This window comes from Siphateles boraxobius, unplaced genomic scaffold, assembly GCF_051911475.1.
Source record: "Siphateles boraxobius isolate OS27281-9 unplaced genomic scaffold, OSU_SipBor_1 9, whole genome shotgun sequence".
NCBI classification, from domain to species: domain Eukaryota; kingdom Metazoa; phylum Chordata; class Actinopteri; order Cypriniformes; family Leuciscidae; genus Siphateles; species Siphateles boraxobius.
Genome location: NW_027509219.1, coordinates 11196172 through 11219006, shown reverse-complemented (window position 1 = coordinate 11219006; position 22835 = coordinate 11196172). Strand labels below are relative to the sequence as shown.

Genomic DNA, 22835 nt, shown 5'->3' with positions numbered 1-22835 from the left:
ACTTAATTTTGCTGTAAAATTCTATTTCACTGTCTGATGATAGCAGATGCACAAATACAATGATGAAAATTCATGTGTTTTATAATTGTCCTCTTTTGAAGTTTGGTTGCCTACATTAAAAATCAGTTTTCAGTACATTTCAGTACTCTATATTTATGTCAGTACTCTTCAATCCTACATATTTCATCTCTTTCTACCCCTCCACTCTTCCTCTCACCTCTTCTTCTGTTATTTCCACCTCTGCTGACTTTACCACCTTTCTCTCTTCCACTCATTTCCTTCCCTTTTCATTTTTCTTCCACTTTCCTCTAATGTTTGTTTGCATTGGGAATTCCCAGTTGACCTCCCTCAACTCCCTTAAACTTAACTAAAATTGTTAACAGTTTAGTGCATTTCCTTCCTGTGCTTAAATTAATAATCTTCTCTGTTTATGTTTTTAGATGAATATGTTGTTTAGAGAGCATTGCCAATAGTTTGGAGAAAAATATAACATCAATTGAGAAAAATAAACCTTTACAGCACCTCTTAAAACTGTTATTGTATTCATTGATTGTTTTTTTTGTTTTAATTTTTTTTTTATTAAGTCAATTTGGATAAAAGCGTCTGCCAGAATGCATAAATGTAGATATTGGCTATGATATTTCGGTAGGTCATTCTAAAATATAATGTTGTTTTTTCTCTGGTTAATTCTATTCTCATCTGCTCCTCTGCTTTTCAGCACATAGCCATTCTGTTGTTTCATGGGAAACACTATATAATAAGCTCTTGAGACTACCTTGGCTTGGGACAGATATATAAATGACAACACAATATAAAATCAAAATGAAGAATCTTTATTTGGATTGTATGTCAGAAAACTTACAAGACCTTGTAAATTGTATAACTTGATTACAACAATGACAGAAAAATTCAAAATTTTAAAGAAATTTTAACTTTATTTTCAAGCACCTTACTACAATATTTAAGAATGTCATAATGTTTGTGGAAAAAAGACTTGAATTGATCTAGCAATGAGGAAGAAAATGAGCGTTCAACCAAAGAGTAACTAACAGCTTTTATTCACTTTTTTTTTTTTAATCCAAACTCCAGATATCACTCTGGATGACCTGAAAATCTGATGTATTAGAGCAAAAAGATCAACTATCATTAAACTTTTTAGACATTTGTATGTAAGTGTATATGGTGTTAAATTTCAAGCAAAGATGATGCACATTGGTGCATTATTATAATATCAGGAAATATGAATGTTAAAGATTACATTGAGATGTATATGTCTATAAATCTATTTACGAGTGACAGAATGATGCACAGTATTATTGTTTTAAATTCCACTATAGTGCCAATTGAAACAGACTTTATTTGAAGGGCCTGCTACACACTATATACAATCTATTTTCAAAGTTTGCTTCCATTTCAGGGATGTCAGTTGCAGTTGTTTCCTTTAATGAGGAAGAAAGTTCCAGCAGCGACTCCCAGCAGTCCAAGAGACAGACCCACTCCACAGAACACAGCTGGACCAACACTGGGTACAGCAACTTCCACGTCTAGGATACACACACACACAACCATTTTGTTTATGCGCTGTTTAATAATGAAGACTTTTTCATTGTTGCACAATTTATAGACTTCCATATGCATATTTTATACTGCTATTATTAAATATCTCATCAAATTTATTTGAAATAAATTAAATATATATATATATATTTTTAAAATAAACTAAAATAATTCACATCTGGGGAGACTATATCATAGAAATCTAATAGTCCAGTGATTCTAAACAAAACACACACTCACCCCATGTTTTGGTCTGGGGTTGATCGAGAGATGTGTGGTTCACAGTGCAGCTGTAAATGTCTCCCTCCACAGGTGTGAACTTCAGACTGGAGAAGATGTTGTAAGTGCCGTCATCATTTGGGCGATACTGACTTAGACTGTCTTCTTTAAAAACCTCGTTGTTCTTAGTCCATGAGACTCTGACAGGAGGAGGGAAGAATCCAGTCACGTGACAGATGAGGATGTTTTCATTATTCAGCTGCACATCGTTTTCAGCATATATGGAAGTCTGAGGTTTGTCTGCGAACACAGGCAAAGGCATTTGTGCTGCTATTATTTCAAGCATTTGAGAGACAATTTGTTCAAACAAACCAAAGTTGTTACACAGTTGTTACATACATAAATATAATTCAAATGCATATCCTACCCATTTTCTCTTGTGGATTTTTATAAGCTTTGATAGACACAGCTAAGTTTGCTTTGCAAACTTGCATTTGAGATAAGCCTGCCTGATAAAACCCATCAAAGGTCATGCCATCTGCAAAGTCAGGTAGAGTAACTACTCCTACTCCTTTAATAAAGTCTGAATGGTACAATTCCTCTGCATCCATTCCATACATGTATTCTTCCTCTGTATTAGAGCATCCTATTAAATAGAAATCTTCATGCACAACTGAAATAAAAAAAAAAAAGTATTAGCTCAATTTAACAATTCATTATCAGTCTATACAAACTAGATAGGAGTATTTAAATACGAAATGTATATGTTTTTTTTTCAACAGTAATTGCTTATAACCAGATAAAAAAAATGTATTCATTAAATTATAGTATAAAATGTTTTTTGCAATTAGATTTTCTGTCGGAGCAGAACAATTATACATATTACACAATTTTATGCTATTATTCAAAAATCAAATATTAATTTAAAACAAATATTTTTTAACCAAAGTCATTTAAACACTATAACAATCTTTTAGGAACTATATTACATATCATTGGGTGTTATTCCCATTCCTTGCATAGAGTTAGAGATTATGAAAATGGTAAATGTCTTTTTTTTATGAATCCACTGACTTACCTTTATTCTCAGAAGAAACAAGTGCGGCAAGCATGAGAGTTAATATATAGAGCTCCATCTTTCTCAGAGCTAAATGAGACAAACACTACACAAACTCTTTTTTTTTTGTTTAATGATAGCAGGTCTTTACTCCGCCTTGTGTCTCATGTCACAGCATCATAATCCCCTCAACCAATCAAAATCGTCCCTAACTCTGATATTCTTGTATCTTGGCAAAATATTTTTTTTTCCTGTTTTAAATTTACAAGTTTTCTAAATTTAAGAGCAACCAGCTACTACATACAGTTTGCTTTATATGTATGACTTTTCAGTATACAACTGCAATCTTTTTTGTGTTGTATTTTTAAAAAAAGGGTTTAATTTACTACATAAGATATGTAACATATGTAAATGAACAACACTTCATAAAAGTAATCCAGTGATACATGGACTACTTTTGAGGACAGGAGCATTTTAAATAAACTTAGTGCATGGTTGTGTGGTTTTGTGCATGAGAAATTAGATAATATATAATACAAAATAAAAAGTGTCCAGGATATGTTTGAAACTATACTAATATGCATGAGGTTTGCATGTTCCCTTTGGGTTTCCTCTGGGGGCTCTGGTTTCCACCAATACAAAGACTTGCAGGACAGGTGAATTAAAGAATATAAATTGCCTTCAGAGTGAGTGTGAATATGTATGTTAGCCCTGTGATGGACAGGTCATCTGTCTGAGAAGCTGGATAGGCTCCAGCATCACTTTTACAGTATGACAAAATGACTGGAGAATAGATGGATGGAATAACATAAACTACAAATATGTGTATGTATATATATATATATATATATATATATATATATATATATATATAAAGGTCATAAATGGTCATAACGGATTGTTAGTTCCTTTTCAAAAAACGAAACATAATATTTCACATGCTGCAACATCACCTGTTACCAGGGTAAACTATTGAAATGTCAAACTCAAGATCTTTTAAAATGTTTCCATTATTTATAGTTTAAACATTGTTATTGTTGTTTTTAAAAATTCTAAATACATAAATTGTTCATAATGTTTCTGTCATATCATCGAATGCCATGTTTAGGGCAAATTCGAGTCAAAGCATGCTAAGATGCTAAGTCTTTGTTTTTAAATAACTAACATTATCTTCAGTGACATGAGAGTCACTGTTACTCACATTCTTAAATTATTTACTTAGGTTAGTAGGCTACATAACACTGTGTTCAGGCACTGTTCAACAAACTATACATAATATAGTATAGTAATTCAATACCCCACATTAATTAATAACATTATTTGATGTTATGATTTGCTAATTTGATCCCTCGATTTATAAATCGTGCGCATGATAAAGCAAATCGAGGGAACAAAATAGTAAATCGTGTGCACGATAGGTGTCATAAGTCTTTCCCCCGCTATTGACTGGATTTTCTGGCTATGTTTTTATTGTTATACGGTAGGTATAAAACTAAACTAGTTTACTGAGAATACACTTCAAAGTGTACTTTCATAAACTAAAAAAGTGTGCCACTACAAGAGTATTATTTTAATACTCTTGTAGTAGCACACTTTTTTAGTTTATGAAAGTACACTTAGTAAACTACTAGTATACTTATAAGTTCTCTTGTAGTTGTTACGATTTGGTCTTGTCTTGGTCACGTTTTGGTTTGTTCATGTCATATTACATGTCTGTCATGTGATTCCCTGTTAGTCATGTGATCCTGCCATGTGTCTTGTCATTGGTTAATCGTCTGTTCATTGTTCACAAGTGTCCCTTGTCTTGGCGTGATTTTTTTTCCCAAACCACTTCAGTGGAAATCCCGCCCTGCAGCCGATTTAAAAGTTTTCATTGGTCATGTCAATCACTGTACTGATTGCCTACACCAAACACTGATCCCTAAACCTACCCGTCACTGTAACCTAAACCAATGAAATCGGCTGCAGGGCGGGATTTCCGCTGAAGTGGTTTGGGAAAAAAAATCACGCCTTGTCTTGTCATTAGTTTGTATTTAAGCCCTCATGTTTGCCATGTGTCTTTGTCAAGTTTTGTTCCACTGTTTGTAAACGTTATTGTCATGTTTATGTTTTTGAGTTCATGCCATGCTTTTGTTTTGAGTTCATTCCACGCCATGCTTTTGTTTTATGTTTGATCTTGTTATGTTTGTAAATAAACAGCACTTGGGTACTCTACAACTTGCCTTCAGTGGATCCATTGCAGTAGTACAGGTGCAGTCCAAATGATAAATGTAGTTGTGCACTTAAAGTTTACTGCTGTTACACTTATAATGCACACTAAAAAGTGGGCCAATTTAGTCCCAAGCGGTATAGTACACTTACAAGTTTAATATTAGTACATTGATATTAGAATACATAAAAATATACTTGAACAAAACTCAAGTATACTTAATAAAATGAACTTGAACTATATTTCTTTTCCGTAAGTCGAAGGTTAGGACTATGTTTTTGGATATGAATGTTGTTCCTGGATCAAAAAAAGATGTCGATACAGGAACATGTCTTCCTTAGCAAAATCACTTTTACTGCATTACTACTGTCATTGCTGCCACACTTTGTTTGTACAGTTTTCAATAAGAAGTTAAGTATTTTTAGTCATGGGAACATAAGTGAAAGTGTGTGAGCATGAGAAGATTTGAAAACAACAACGCCAGGCTCATTGGAAATACGTTACTCTGCCTACATTTTTGCAAAACCTGAAATACGTACCTCCAGGTACGTTTCCCTGCACTTTTCGAGTGAAAAGTCCACTAGAGGCGCTAAGTGGTATCATTTTTTCTCCGTTCCAGATGGTTAAATAAAGGTTATAAAAACAATAATATGAGTAATGTACAGACTTCTCAGTAGCCCTATACACTCATTTTAATATAAATTAGGAATTTTTTCCACGCTTTTGAGGTGCCACACAGCCAAGTCTCATGGCAGTTCGTGATATGGTCACGTCATTTAATCTACTGGTTCGTGAGTAAACGTATTTAATCTAACGTTTATTTCGTTATTTTCGTGATATCAGCATTTTTATTTATTTATTTATTTAATTTATTTGTTTACTAATGTAATGCACGATTCTTTCTGCCAGTCGGGCAGCTGTTTAATCGACATTTATTCACGATATCTTATCATGTTTAGGCTTATATATGTATTTATTTTAATGTTATTATTTCGGTCTTATTGCCAGGGAAGCTGGACTGCTTTGCTGTTTATTGATTTAAAAAAAAAAAAAAGTATAAACGACTACACAAATTTTATAAGTAGGAAATCACGTTGAAGAAGTCTCCTGCCGAACACATCGCGATATTTGGCATCAGTTCATGTGTGCCAGATGTTGGTAAGTAGCAAAATACACTGTCCTAATAATGCTTGATATAATGTCTTTTCTGATGGTCGAAATGAATCAGATTAGCTCATGTTCAGTCACTGCATTATCTGTCATCTCCACGGAGGCTTTGCGTTTCATTGCTTTTTTAATTCAAAACAAGGTGATTAAACACTATCTGTCACGTGTCGTGCTATAGGCCTAGACCTTCTATCAGTTAATAATATTCAAATTAGGTTTAAAGTAAGTTAGTACAATTAGTTCCAAAGTGGTATTTGTAGTAGAATCACAGTAAAAACAACACTTACCTTGCTTTTACCACAGTAACCTTAGTTTTACTGTGATAGGTGTGGTACAAGGACAGTAACCACAGAACTTACCATGCTTTTACCATATTATTTGTAGTTTTAATGTGATATTTGTTGTAAATCCATATTAACCACAACACTTACCATACTTTTACCACATTATTTGTAGTTTTAATGTGATATTTGTTGTAAATGCATATTAACCACAACACTTACCATGCTTTTACCACATTATTTGTAGTTTTAATGTGATTTTTGTTGTAAATGCATATTAACCACAACACTTACCATACTTTTACCACATTATTTGTAGTTTTAATGTGATATTTGTTGTAAATGCATATTAACCACAACACTTACCATACTTTTACCACATTATTTGTAGTTTTAATGTGATATTTGTTGTAAATGCATATTAACCACAACACTTACCATGCTTTTACCACATTATTTGTAGTTTTAATGTGATTTTTGTTGTAAATGCATATTAACCACAACACTTACCATACTTTTACCACATTATTTGTAGTTTTAATGTGATATTTGTTGTAAATGCATATTAACCACAACACTTACCATGCTTTTACCACATTATTTGTAGTTTTAATGTGATATTTGTTGTAAATACACAGTAACCACAACACTTACCATGCTTTTGCCACAGTAACCTTAGTTTTACTGTGATAGGTGTGGTAAAAGGACAGTAACAAAACTGTCTGTGCTTTTACCTTAGTATTGTTAGTTTTAAAGTGATATTTGTTGTAAATGCATATTAATCACAACACTTATCATTCTTTTAATGCCTAATAATGTAGCAAGAAATATTTGTAAGTTAAATCAGTAATTTTTCCATTAAATAATCCGATATATTTTATATAATGATATTTTCTTTTCTCTTTTTTTCAGCTGAAAAGACCAAAAGGGTTTTTCGGACTCAGTCAGCTCATTATTGTTTGAGGAGAAGTAAACGGGAGACGAAAAGCTACAAAGGCAATTATTCGCAATGGTATGTATGTGTTGGTTTTAACCCTAAATCAAACATTTTATCAAGCATTTGTTGTTTCTTAAACCTTTTCTTACAAAACCCAAAGCCCAATCAGTACAAACATAGTCTCAAAGTCTTAATAATTTACAAGATTTAACAAGTTGTCAAATTCGTACAATACTTGTACATAATCATGCAGCTTTTACTCCTAGTGCTGTCAATGGCTAGTGCCTCAATTCCTGTACATATTTATCTCCATATTTGTAAATCAGTTCCGCGCACCTTCTTGGAAAGTAGTCGGACGTCCCATACACTATCAGAAAAGTTTATATTAACTGCATTGTATTCATTAAAATGATTACAATTTGGATCCTGTCTGTTGATGTTCCAATGATACATGATGTCTCTCCACAACTCATAACCTTCCTCTGTTTGCAAGAGTGGAAAAGCTAATCTGACTTGTCACACGACATAAGATACTCGATTATTTTGTCGTAATCAGATCAGTTACACTGCTGATAACTGTCCCGTTTGCATGTAAATCGTGTTATTTTTAAACAATTTTATATGATTATTGCTTGCTATTAAAGACATGCTTGTTTTCATAGAAATGACCACATATCAGTGAGCTTATTACATAAATGCATTTAACATTTAATTATGCAATACTCCTTACAGAAAAATATCCCACAGTTATGGATAAACTCACAACATCATCAAGTCCTGTGCTGGGCACATTGGGCAACAAGTGTCCTCCAACGTATTCAATCCATGGACCAGTTCTCCTCATCTTCCCATGGGACACTGACATTCTTCAGGTGTCCGTGAAACATCTGTCTCCATGTCTTCCTTGGTCTTCCCTGTCTCCTGCATCCTCCTATAGTGGTGTCCACTTCATAACTGTTTTTCTGTTGTGTAGTTTGGGCATGCGTAGGATGTGTCCAGCGAGGTGCTCCCTTTGCTCTGTCACAGTTTCTGAAAGTCTGCATGTGGAGTCCCACTCTTATGATCTCTGATATATGCAGAACCATTATTTAAAATAGTTATTTATCTTTTTCCATATTGTTAAAGAATTTTGTTTTTCATCTTCATAAACTATACTTGAGGTCTGCCTAATGCCTTTATCAAATAAGCTTCAGTGCTCTTCAGGAGTTTTGGTAAAGGACATATTCATTGACATCCATTAGTTCTAGTCATGCAGCGACTTCATGATGAAATAGTCAGATGTATATTTCTGCAAGTGTATATAGCCGGTGTTTGTCCGAACAATTGAAGATAGTGAGAGTGTTCAGGAAAACCTTTTGAAACAAGCAATATTTATGGAGTTCTGTTTGGTGCTGAAAGAGTATTACAGAAATGAGACGCTTGACAACTGGACATTATTCTGTGAGTTTGTTACCTTTACATTTAGATGGACTTAATGTCTTACATGTAGCTTCATTAAACCTTTAATTACAGTGGTCACTATTTATCCACCATAACTACATCTATGTTATCATTGTATGACTACCTGGTTAATGTAATTGTAATACAGGCCTACCTGTGAATGTATTTTATAGAAGCATTTTCTTGCTGACATTTATAATAATTAACTATTTTAGATTTCCTTTCATTTAGTTACAATAAAAGTGACCAATAATCACAAGGATATAGAATTAAAGTTGAGAATGTAAAATGTTGTGCTTAAGTTTTCACCTATTTGTTCTTTAAAGGGAAGAAACAAATATATTTTCACATAACAAAGTTGAATTTCAACTCGTGGTTTGTAAAAATATAACTTCATCAGCGATTTTTTTTTAAAGTAACTGTATGTGTCACTATAATAGATTGCCCCTGTATCTGGATTTTATGTTTTGTTTACAATTAACTGATTTTTATTCTGTTGTGCAGTAGTTTTGGCACTACATTTGTCTTTAAACAGTTTGATATTAAATATTGGAATTTGCTTTAAAAATTGTGTGCATTCATTATGCTTTTGTTACATTTTGTTATATAATAAACTTGATATACTATACATACACTGCAAATGTTAGAAGCACTTTAGTACATGCAATTATCTTTAATTTTAAAAAAACTGCAAACTACCCTGCCATTGTGCCATTGCTTTCTCTTTCAAATGTATGCATCAGTCTAATCAAATAAGCAAATTTGTGTCATGATCATATGAATCCAACGTTTTTGGATGGTAACCACACAAAAGAGTCTTTTTGTTTTTAAATGTGAGTTTTATAATTTAATTAGAATCAATACATATTTAACAGCCCAAATATGAAATATTTAAGGAATCTATCCCTGCAGCCGGAACTGGAAGAGATCTGTCATCATTTACCATAATTGGGCAAGTAAGTGTGACGCATCTGTTCAGCTGGGTTGTTATTGGCTGTGACTTTATCGCAGAACTCGCTGTGATTGGACTATCTTTTAACCCATATAAAACAGCGCTTCATGTTACAAAGTATGTTTTGGTGTTATTATTAGGTTAGTTATACATTAAGGTAACCAGAAAGTGTCTCTATGTTGTAAGAAATTTCTCTTTTACCGAGATCCCAACCCTAACCCTAAGCATGTCTGCACATTTCAATGAACTACAGCACAATGTTTCTGTTCCATTGATATAATGACAGAGATATGTGGGTAATGTAGTTTAAAACGTTTAGTAATGAAACAGTAAATGTTAAATAAATAATATCTTTAATGGGCAACTGGATATCTAAATTTGTTAATTGTGCAAACCTTTATGATATATATGAGGGATAGGTTGCAATTTGATATTTTACTGTGAGCACTTTTAAAATAAACTTTATGCCAGCTTGCCATATATGTCTGAAAACTGTGCCCAACATTATTTAGTAAACATAGCATAAGCAGTTGTCCTTCATATTGTCTCTTTGATACACTAACCGGACTTTTGCTCTTCTGGGGGCCGTTGCTGGGCCCCTGAGGGTGGACGGGCAGTACAGTCTACACAGATTTTAGATATTGAACTATTACTATATCACAAGGATAATGCACCATTCAGTAAAACAACAAAACAGTGCCAAAATATCCTTTTAACCCCATCTGACTGCTGATTATTTGCCTGACATCAGTAATGTCTAGGCTTTCATTTTAAATGCAGTAGTAGATGTACTAGAATGATCAACATGGAACATCTTCAATTATACTTTTAAGTGTTTGTAGCAAGATAGCCCACTGCAGCCTCTTGTTATTCACACACCTTCTCTTTATTTCACTGAAAACTGGCATACATGCAAGTATGTGCAACTTTTGCTGCATTGTTGTCCCAAATATCATTAACCACAACAAAATGTTTATGTCCTAAGTAAACTAATTATGGTAATTAATTATATTTAGTTGTTTTTAAATTATGAACTAAACTAAATAAATGAGAAATTCAAATTTCTCAAATAAAATTCTGTCCCAAACATCACTTTCAATACACAATATTCACCATACTTTATTACACAACACTTTATTTGAGGACACAACATAAAGTTGATAAAGTAGCATAAAGACAAATGAGATTCAAGATAAATAACAATGAGCCTTCAAAAATACATTAACATCAAATGAATCCATTCACAACTGCTGAAGCCACACAAATGAGTGCCAGAGAATCCTATTCAGTCACCTATGATACAGAAAACAGATTTTATATTGTGTTGGAACAAAATAATTCATAATCACAGCTAAACTGGTTTCTTGTTCTTCCCTGTACGTCTCTATCGTGTTTGTGTTCTTCTTCCTCATCTAAACAGTTTGTTCAGTTGTGCCCTACAGTACAACTGATGAACAGAAGATGTGATCACTGATGTGGTGTAGATCTTTCTCAGAGGAAGAAGTCTCAACATCCCATCGTCAGGCGTTCTCCAGTCCTGGTCTGAAAGTAAAACAAAAAACACAAACAATTCAAATTAAACTGTTTAATGGACAGTCAGGTCAGCTTATGCTCTGCGTTATTTAAAGCTACATTGTGTAAGATTTTCTCCCATATAGCGGTGAAATTGTATAAGACTACCAACTGAATATTACTTTCTAGCCCCTCCCATTCCGAGGGCGTTGTAACTCCTACTATGACCGTATTATTATGAGTAATCTCCCCCTCGCATTCGTCACGGTGCCACTAAGTAAAGGCGCGAAAGGCGAAGCTTGAATTTCCAGGTATGTCCCTCTTTGGCTAATGTATTTTCAAGATGGAGGCGCAACATGGCTGCCACCATTCGAGCGACTCGCTCATATGTATTCTGAATGGCAGATTCTACACTTACGAGAGTACTTGATTAGTTGGTGGAAGAAATTACACATGAATGAGCACATATAATTTTGAAAGAACAAAGTGGTTTTTTTTGTTGCAAAGAATCAACATAAAAAATGACACAGTGTAGCTTTATTTAAAGCAGTGATGGGCTACTCTGGCCCTCAGCGTCCACTGTCCTGCAGATTTAGCTCCAACCTCGAACCCTCCTGCCTATTGTCTACCAGGAAACCTGAAGACTTTGGTTAAAATGTTCAGATGTGCTCAATTAGGGTTTGATGTAAACTCTCCACCTCAAAAAGGAGAACGCAAAAGGGCCAGAGTTGCCTGTTCCTTATTTAAATTTACAAAGCAGCAGTCAGTACATTATATAATATACACATTGAAGTATTATATATATATATATATATATATATATATATATATATATATATATATAATATTGCAGCACATTATATAAGCTATGTACTGAAGAAAAACCCATATAAAAATCGAGTGATAATCTGTACAATGTAAAATTGTCAAGATCAAATTATGTATTACACAGCATTGTTTAAATACAAGACATACCAATGGACTTACGCACCTTTCTGTCTTCTTTGGGCACCAGATGTTTCTTCCTCACCCGAAACAAAGGACTTATTAGATTAGCTTGCGTTGATATAAGGACTGGTCTTCCTTCTCTGCTGTAAAACAAGAAAGTCTCCACTTACTCTATGTGCAATTACTATTGTTCTTGAAACATACCAATTAACACAGTTATAATTAAGTTAATTTACCATACGATTCAGGGGAGAACATTTGATAAGTAAATACTGATTGAAATATTGTAGAAAGTTTACCTGGGAAGGGCTGATCACGGCAAGATTTGCTGCGACTCACTAGTAGATCTTGTGAGGGTTGGTTCCTAAAAGAGCTGTTGAGTTTGATATTGTAGAGCTTTAAAAAAGATAATCCTGCAAAACAGAAAGGAAGGTCATTTTAATACATTACTTGCAAGTAGTCAGTTTATATATAACTAGGATTTAATTTATGTAAGGAGTGTTGCATAATTATATATTAAAAGCATTTTTATGTAATAAGTTCACTGATATGTGAGCATTTCTATGAATAAAAGTATGTCTTTAATAGCATGCAATAATCATATAAACTTAAAAACGTGATTATGATAACATGATATAATATGTTACATGATAACATGTAAAAAAAAAAAAATGATTTACATGCAAACGAGTATGGCAAGCCGTTTTAACTTTTATTCATTTCCAGGATATGAATCCTTGATATCAACAATTACATTTTCACTAGTAAAAATGATAATTATTGATATCAGGAATAATATTTCTACTAGTAAAAATGGCAATTTTGGATATCAGGAATTACATTTTCACTAGTAACAATGCTAATTCTTGATATCAACAATTGATTTTGAATGGCAGCCTATGGTGACATTTCACTAGTGAAAATACAATTACAGATATCAAGAATTATAGTTTTTACTAGTTGAAATTCAATTGTTGATATCAAGAATTATCATTGTTACTAGTGAAAATGTAAATGTTGATATCAAGAATTAGCATTGTTACTAGTGAAAATGTAATTCCTGATATCCAAAATTGCCATTTTTACTAGTAGGAATATTATTCCTGATATCAATAATTATCATTTTTACTAGTGAAAATGTAATTGTTGATATCAAGGATTCATATCCTGGAAATGAATAAAAGTTAAAACGGCTTGCCATAAACGGGACAGTTATCAGCAGTGTAACTGATCTGATTACAACAAAATAATCGAGTATCTGATGTCGTGTGACAAGTCAAATTAGCTTTTCCACTCTTGCAAACAGAGGAAGGTTATGAGTTGTGGAGAGACATCATGTATCATTGGAACATCAACAGACAGGATCCAAATTGTAATAATTTTAATGAATACAATGCAATTAATATAAACTTTTTTGATAGTGTATGGGACGTCCGACTACTTTCCAAGAAGGTGCGCGGAACTGATTTACAAATATGGAGATAAATATGTACAGGAATTGAGGCACTAGCCATTGACAGCACTAGGAGTAAAAGCTGCATGATTATGTACAAGTATTGTACGAATTTGACAACTTGTTAAATCTTGTGAATTATTAAGACTTAGAGACTATTTTTGTACTGATTGGGCTTTGGGTTTTGTAAGAAAAAGTTTAAGAAACAACAAATGCTTGATAAAATGTTTGATTTAGGGTTAAAACCAACACATACATACCATTGCGAATATTTGCCTTTGTAGCTTTTCGTCTCCCGTTTACTTCTCCTCAAACAATAATGAACTGACTGAGTCCGAAAGGCCCTTTTGGTCTTTTCAGCTGAAAAAAAGAGAAAAGAAAATATCATTATATAAAATATATCGGATTATTTAATGGAAAAATGACTGATTTATCTTACAAATATTTCTTGTTACATTATTAGGCATTAAAAGAATGATAAGTGTTGTGATTAATATGCATTTACAACAAATATCACTTTAAAACTAACAATACTGAGGTAAAAGCACGGACAGTTTTGTGGTTACTGTCCTTTTACCACACCTATCACAGTAAAACTAAGGTTACGGTGGTAAACGCATGGTAAGAGTTGTGGTTACTGTGCATTTACAACAAATATCACATTAAAACTACAAATAATGTGGTAAAAGCATGGTAAGTGTTGTGGTTAATATGCATTTACAACAAATATCACATTAAAACTACAAATAATGTGGTAAAAGTATGGTAAGTGTTGTGGTTAATATGCATTTACAACAAATATCACATTAAAACTACAAATAATGTGGTAAAAGTATGGTAAGTGTTGTGGTTAATATGGATTTACAACAAATATCACATTAAAACTACAAATAATATGGTAAAAGCATGGTAAGTTCTGTGGTTACTGTCCTTGTACCACACCTATCACAGTAAAACTAAGGTTACTGTGGTAAAAGCAAGGTAAGTGTTGTTTTACTGTGATTCTACTACAAATACCACTTTGGAACTAATTGTACTAACTTACTTTAAACCTAATTTGAATATTATTAACTGATAGAAGGTCTAGGCCTATAGCACGACACGTGACAGATAGTGTTTAATCACCTTGTTTTGAATTAAAAAAGCAATGAAACGCAAAGCCTCCTGGAGATGACAGATAATGCAGAGACTGAACATGAGTTAATCTGATTCATTTCGACCATCAGAAAAGACATTATATCAAACATTATTAGATTAATAATTATAAATAAATAATTATTATTAACATTAATACAGTGTATTTTGCTACTTACCAACATCTGGCACACATGAACTGATGCCAAATATCGCGATGTGTTCGGAAGGAGACTTCTTCAACGCGATTTCCTACTGATAAAATAGTCGTTTATACTTTTTTTTTAAAAAATCAATAAACAGCAAAGCAGTCCAGCTTCCCTGGCAATAAGACCGAAATAATAACATTAAAAGAAATACATATATAAACATGATACGATATCGTGAATAAATGTCGATTAAACAGCTTTCTCTGCTCCAGCCCGACTGGCAGAAAGAATCGTGCATTACATTAGTAAAAAATAATAATAAAATAAATAAATAAAAATGCTGATATCACGAAAATAACGCAATAAACGTGTCAGTATCACGAACCAGTAGATTAAATGACGTGACCATATCACGAACTGCCATGAACTTGGCTGTGTGGCACCTCAAAAGCGTGGAAAAATTTGCTAATTTATATTAAAATGAGTGTATAGGGCTACTGAGAAGTCTGAACATTACTGGTATTGTCATTTTTATAACCTTTATTTAACCATCTGGAACGGAGAAAAAATGATACCACTTAGCGCCTCTAGTGGACTTTTCACTCGAAAAGTGCAGGGAAACGTACCTGGAGGTACGTATTTCAGGTTTTGCAAAAACGTAGGCAGAGTAACGTATTTCCAATGAGCCTGAAAACAAGAATAATTTAAAGTGATTGTTTTCCCAGTAATTTAAATAACAAACTGATAGACAAGTCAATTTTATGAGAGAATAAACCATGGTCATGTGATCCCAAGATGATCTGCACCATTTTGGTTGATAACATAAAAAGTTACCTTATAAGGTGGATCTGGTACCACTGGTACTCAAAAGGTGAATTTTACCACTGAGTAGATCACTGTTCATTTCCAAATCATGCATTCAATTATCTATTTGACCTTTTATTGCACTTATGCAAATACAACCCCAATTCCAGTAAAATTGGGACATTTTGTAAAATGTAATGCAATCTCTTATTGAAAATGTATGGCCCATCATGAAAAGGAGAATCAGACAACATTGAGCTCAAACTGTTAAGCAGCTCTCTGGTATCAGGAAAGACTGGGCAAAGATTCCATTTGCAAACCTTCAACAAAAAGTATCTTAAATTTCCAAACATTTAAAAATGTAAGGGGAAAGGTAATGTGACACAGACCCAGTGGTGCCTCTGATCCAACTTTTTGGGAGTTTGTTGCAGACATCAAAATCAAAATGTGTTTCTGTTTACAAAATACACTTAAGATGGTCAGTGAAAACTTTTGTCAGTTAAATAAAGGATAAAGGGACAATGTGTAGTTTTTTAGGTATTTTATTATCTAAAATCAATATTTTTATTCATAAATATGTCCTCAATGGTGTACAAATACCTCTGCTAATGATCTGACTTATCCTCGTAAACGAAGAATTTATTATCTTTATATACATGTGACGGGTAGGTCCACGGAGGCCTCCATGTAGTTCTGCCATTTCGAAAAACTATAATAGCAGAGAGGGTCAAAAAGTACTAGGCCAATGCGTTTCCACAACGCTTTTTCATTCGTTTCTACTAAGTGCTATTAGAAGACATCCTGTCATAGCTTTTTGGCACATAACACCTACCATAAATGCAACATGCATTTGAAAAAGCAAGGCACTGGAAAGCATAATTCTTTTGAAGGCAAAATAAAATTTCACTGCTATGGGAGAAATTCCTAAACATTGTCCCTTTAAAGAGAAAAAATCACAGATTCTTGATTTTATTGCATCTTACATGGGGGTTGTATGTCATTCACAGCTAGTTGTTTAGTGTTAATACACATTATAAAGGAACATCAATTGTAGAATGCAGTTGTCAGGGTGGCAAATAACTGAAATATGCGTGTTCAAAATTAGATTAAGCTCAAAAGAAGGATAACTAGTTGCAGTGTGCACATGGTCTTAAAGAATATATGAAATAGATTGACAAGCACAGTTTCTCTACTGTGATCTAATTTTTTTTATAGAAAAGCGATGTTGGTGCAGGACCTATTGAAGGGCTGTAAAATTTTACTAATGGAGCTGAGTGTATACATAAGATACATAATAGCATAATCTACTCCCTCCACCAAGTCCCTTCACTTCTCTGCCTATATCTGTCGAGTAAGAGGTGTGTGTACCCTGGGAGTGAAGCACGACTCTGAACTGGATTCTCAGAATACTTGTTGATGTCAGAAAGGTAGTTTTGAAGCTTGATGATGCTTGATGAAGACTATTTAGTTTAATAAACTCCATCCTCTTGATCAATGTATTATGAACTTATCAAATGTTTTCTTATATTAGTAAGTGCAAGAAATGTGAGCTCTTGAAAAGTGTGACTTCTTTGATTACTACAGCCAGATCACTGCAGCCAGGCTGCCAACTGCATCAATAAGGGGTGGTCACGTTGTACTTTTCATTCCATTGAGTTCCATGTATCCTCATGCAAATGAGGGAGACAGGAAACACAAACTCATGGGAATTTTTCTGTTTTCCAAAGTTCAAGCGGTAAACTATGTCCTGCAGATTTCTATCACATAAAGACATCTGTCATCGCAACATGGTCTTTTTGCTGAATTCAAATAATAGAAACTTTAAATCTGCAGGATTGCAATGTTCTGTGAAGTGGAAGAGATTGCATATTTTAATATTTTTCATGTATAATTGTAACATGAGGTTTCTGTTTTAGTTTAATTCTCCTAGTTTACCTTTGTTGTTTCTGGTTTCCTTTATCCCAGTTAATTTGTTGCCATGGTTATTGGGTGCTCAAAGTCTATTGTGACAGAGAGAAAGGCATGATGAAGACAAGCCTCTGGATTCTCTCTGCAGGACTGATGCATGTTGTGGTTTACAAGCTCTGTCGCCCAGCCTTCCTTTCAGTACTCCACTATTCCCCTGGACATTTTATTTTCCCATTTTCTTTATCTAATGATCATAAAATATTAAATGTAAGTTAATTAAATTATTATATAGACATTTTGAGGTCAATCCCCTCACCACTGTACAACAATATATAAACAGCAGACGAATGTGTACAGTCATGATAATTTAATTCAATACCCTTCCCCAAAACACCATAAAGATAATCACAAAATGACTAATTTGCCACAGTCATATGGAGACAAACAATATTTTATTATGAAAACAATGGAATTTAGAAAGAACACCCCTGCAGCTCTAAAATCTCATTCAGAAATAGCATTATCATGTCAGTCTATAACAAGACATATACTGTAACAGTCAATGGTATTTGACAGCAGTGACATCAAAACTGTTGCCTGCAACTTGAATTGTATGGAAAAGAGCAGCTCAGATATTCCACAACAGCAGCAGCAGGAAAAAAAAAACATCTCTTTTTGTGTCTCATGTAAAAATGAGCTGAATATGACACCAGAATGACATCTGAGGTGTTTTTGAGAGGGTGTTAATAAATACACTTCAGGAATTCTTTATTACAGTTTTTCTCAATTTCTCTATTACAGTTTATTCTTGAAACAATTCACTATTTTCGCACAGCTCAGGGCCGGCCCGAGGCATAAGCGAACTAAGCGGCTGCCCAATCGAGTTTAATTTTTTTTTTTTTTTTAGATGACTTAAACAAGTGACATAAATGAATGAATGAATATGAATGAATAATTCAAGACAAGAAAATTCTGATTTCATGATCAATATACCTGCCAACAACTGCTGCTGCTGCTGTGTCTGCCAGCGTTTAAGTCATGCGTATAATCTAGTCACCTCGCGAGTGCATAGACAATTCGTGCGCAACTGCAACAGCATAGTCACGGTATCAGTTTAAGTTGGAGAAAATAGCCGCAGGGGAACTTAACCTTCTTGGTGTAAGTTAGCAGTTTGAATAAATAATAAACATAGCAGTTTGAACTCTTCTCCACTTTATTATACCACACATCAGATCACTAACTCCAAAAACCCGCGACACTCCAGTACCAAGTGCGCACGACCCATTCCTATCTACGGCAAGCCCCGAGGGGAAAAATAGATTGCATACACACATACAACGAGCGCCAGTACATCATTACCGGTATTATAGTAACAGACTTTGTTGGATTCTGTCATGTACAATCCAACAAAGTCTGTTACAATAATAATAATAAAAAAGATTTTGAGGGCAGTTACACTGTATTGAGACAGTAGAGAAATAATAATAATATTTTTTACAGTTTTCAACAATAATTGTCATTGTTGAACCCTTGTTCTTATTATGTTTCTGATTTCTCAGTTTTGTCATTATTTTTTGCAAATAATTTATTTTATATACGTTTTGAGACAGTTTGTTTTAAGAAGTTTCAAAGAGTTAGTAAAAGAGTAAAGTAAAAGTTTCAACTTTTTTATTTAAGTAGGCATCTTTTTTTAATTTAGTATTTATTTTGTATTAATACATAACCTCATTGTATTCATTTATAATGTATCATTATTGCGTGACATTTGTGTCAATAATTGTCAAGCACAGGTGACTTCGCGTAGTGGGAGAGGGCCCCCAAATCAAATTCTGCTTAGGGCCCCCAAAAGGCTCGGGCCGGCTCTGGCACAGCTTTAAACACAAACTACACACCAGATTGTACAAACCTCAAACTTCCAGGTCAAAATAAAATATTCTAGTCAAAAACATATTCTCTTTTGTCAAAATCAAACTTTGCCTTCATATGACACAAAACCTACAAAAACAAAGACTACTCCACTGCATAGAGAACACTAGTGAGATCGATTCATAACACTGTTACAAAAACCTCCTTTTGACAATCAGAAATCATTTTACAGCTCAATGTCTATTACAGTATACAACATAAATAGAGGGATGCAGATACAGTGAAATTCAACAAGATTCAAATTCAATAAGAAAAGTTTATTTTCATTAAACTACTGTAAAGAGATATTGCAGTAGATGAAAAGCACAAGAAAAAAAGTTGAAATACTAAAGAATTGAACATGAACTTGGAATTACTATACAATACATTATACTGTCAATAAATTCAGCATCCTTGGCTAAATTGCATTACAGTATGATAATGACCATATTTGCCAGTTTATACTAGAGCAGTTTCTTAGTCTTAGACGAAAAAAGGTTTGCTCTCCCTCCCCTAGGCTGTCATCTCTCAGTTCTGCAAAAATATAAATGTAAGAAGTACTTGGCAACAAATCAGTTTTGACAATCACGAGTTTGAGGGTGTACATATAATAGTGAAAGTCTAATAGTTTCTCATCTAAAGTACTGCTACTGTGTAATTATACAGTAGTTGAGCCTATAGGCCAACTTCCCTCATGGTCATTCCTGCACAAGAACATTGTCAACTATAATGCTTTGTATTTCATCAGGAACAAATGTCCTTTGACCCCATCCCCTTCGTTTTTCTTGTCCTCTACTCTTCCTCTTTCTCTTTCTCTTTCTCTTTGTCTAGGATTCATTTTCCAAAGCACAATCCCTCATGGCCCATTTATCCTGGGATTCTGACTGGTGTGTCATTAGTTTTGCTACTTACAGTTTTTCTCAATCCATTTGACACATTTTGTCCAAATTAATGTAGTAGCTCTCAAAACAAGTAACACAGCCAACTAAACACACACTTAGTTGGCAGACCATTTCAGTATTCACTGTATAATAAAGCACTGCATTTTATTCTAGTAATGCATTTATCAAGCATAAATACTAATCTCAAAACTACAAGTGTGTTCTCTGTTGATTTGATGATAAATTCAGCTGTAGATATACAAATACATGGACAAAACATTTTTTTCGTGTTCTTTAAACGTTTTCCTCAAAGTTCTTTAATGACGAGTTTAGTTGTATAAGAGATTTCGCCCAATAAAATAAAAAAGTAAATAAATAAATGTACGGGAATCACTGAATCAATTCCCTTTAAGGTACAACTCAACCATTTGGTAGACCACACTTTAAGTCACTATATTTTATTGAAAAATACATCAAGCTTAAAGGGTTAGTTCACCCAAAAATGAAAATTAAGTCATTAATTACTCACTCTCATGCTGTACCAACCCCGTAAGACCTTCGTTCATCTTCGGAACACAAATGAAGATATTTTTGATTAAATCTGAGAGGTGGATCACTGCTACATAGGCTGCCAGAGGGAATGAAACTTGACGGCCCAGAAAGTCATTAAAGAACATGTTTAAATATTCCATGTGCCTATAGTGGCTCAACTATAAGTTTATCAAGCGACGAGAATACTTTTTGTGCGGGGAAAAAAACAAAAATAACGACTTTATTCAACTATTCCTTTTCTTCCTTGTAGGCCTGAGACGAGAGTTTGAGAGATTTCCACGACGCATGCGCTTTTTTTTCGGAAAAAAAGTATTCTCGTCGCTTGATAAACTTATAGTTGAGCCACTGTAGGCACATGGAATATTTAAACATGTTCTTTAATGACTTTCTGGGCCGTCAAGTTTCATTCCCTCAGGCAGCCTATGTAGTAGTGATCCACCTCTCAGATTTAATCAAAAATATCTTCATTTGTGTTCCGAAGATGAACGAAGGTCTTACGGGGTTGGTACAGCATGGGGGTGAGTAATTAATGACTTAATTTTCATTTTTGGGTGAACTAACCCTTTAACTCAACCTGAATATGCCGTCTCTACCGTTTGGTGTAGTTGTGCAATGCTAAAAAAAATCCACTAGGTGGCACTGTGTCTGTGAGCAGCATGCCATTTCAGTGTTCCTTCAAACAGCACATGACACAGCGAAAATTTGCTCCTCCTTTGATGACGCATATCGGCGGGACTTTTAAAGGACTTTTAAAGGTAAGACTATTTGGTTGACATATTATCGTTTCAGAGGAGTTGTTAAACATAATTATGTAACTTAATTAAACAAAAATAAGTCTTATAAGGGTCAAATATTTTTTTTTAAAACATGCTCTACCAAACGGTTGTGTTGTCTTTTTATGGTAGTGTTGGTAAAATTAGCTAATGTTGGTAAAATTAGCTATTTACAATGAACAAAAGGGTTAGTGTTGTTAAAATGATTAATTTAATTAATTTTAATATTATTCAATTACATATTTGATGAAAAATATTTGATCAATATAATTTTTTCACCATTTCTGTACTGTATTATGGTAAATATCAAGAATAAATTTGTAGAATTAATACCAATTCTGGTGTTACTATTAATTTCATAATTTAAAATTGACTATGTTTGTGTATTACTATATGACTAGCATTGTAAGAGTACATGGTTTGTAATACAAATTATTTTCTTTATGTTTTAGACAGGTCAAAACCCATTTGTGCTGTTGCACAACCACCAAAACCAATTTGTGCTGTTGCATGACCACCAAAAATATTTGTCTATTTGTTTAAATTGTCTTTAAAACTGACATAAAAAAAAAATTCTGATCAAATCTTGGGTGAAGTTTTGCACCAGCACACACACACACACACACACACACACACACACACACACACACACACACACACACACACACACACACACACACACACACACACACACACACACACACACACACGCACACGATGTGTTTGGAGCCATCAATAGCAGCCATCAGATTTTTTTTATTGGTCAAGAAAATGCACTTAATATGGCTTGTTCTGAATGTTGTTCTTTTATTATGAACAGACGTCTCAACCGTTTGGTAGAGGATTGTATCTAAAATACTGTAGGGTCTAATTAAAAAAATTTTTTTTGATTGTTGTTATTGTTATCATAATTGAATAAAAAATGCAAAGAAATAATTTTTTCTTTGCTTTTTTCATGGTGCGTACCTTAAAGGGTTAAAGAAATTGCCTCTCATTT

The 22835-nt window shown here is 33.6% G+C and overlaps 1 protein-coding gene and 2 long non-coding RNA genes across 4 annotated transcripts in view; 1 reads left to right on the top strand and 2 right to left on the bottom strand.

Moving 5' to 3' along the window:
* LOC143732905 (uncharacterized) overlaps positions 1–22835 on the top strand; it is a 376949-nt gene that overhangs the window by 49257 nt on the left and 304857 nt on the right. The window lies entirely within an intron of this gene.
* On the bottom strand, positions 813–3023 carry LOC143732901 (H-2 class II histocompatibility antigen, E-U alpha chain-like). Its single transcript, XM_077224364.1, has 4 exons — positions 2855–3023; positions 2204–2449; positions 1798–2076; positions 813–1544 (listed from the first exon to the last, which is right to left on the bottom strand). The coding sequence occupies exons 1-4, from the start codon at positions 2910–2912 to the stop codon at positions 1423–1425; spliced, it is 705 nt and encodes a 234-aa protein (XP_077080479.1). The 5' UTR covers positions 2913–3023; the 3' UTR covers positions 813–1422.
* LOC143732728 (uncharacterized) lies at positions 11205–12693 on the bottom strand. 2 transcript variants are annotated; one of them, XR_013201163.1, is made up of 3 exons: positions 12579–12693; positions 12307–12422; positions 11205–11361 (listed from the first exon to the last, which is right to left on the bottom strand). It is a non-coding gene; the product is annotated as an uncharacterized LOC143732728 (long non-coding RNA). The 2 variants fall into 2 exon arrangements; XR_013201164.1 differs by having other exon boundaries at positions 12323–12422.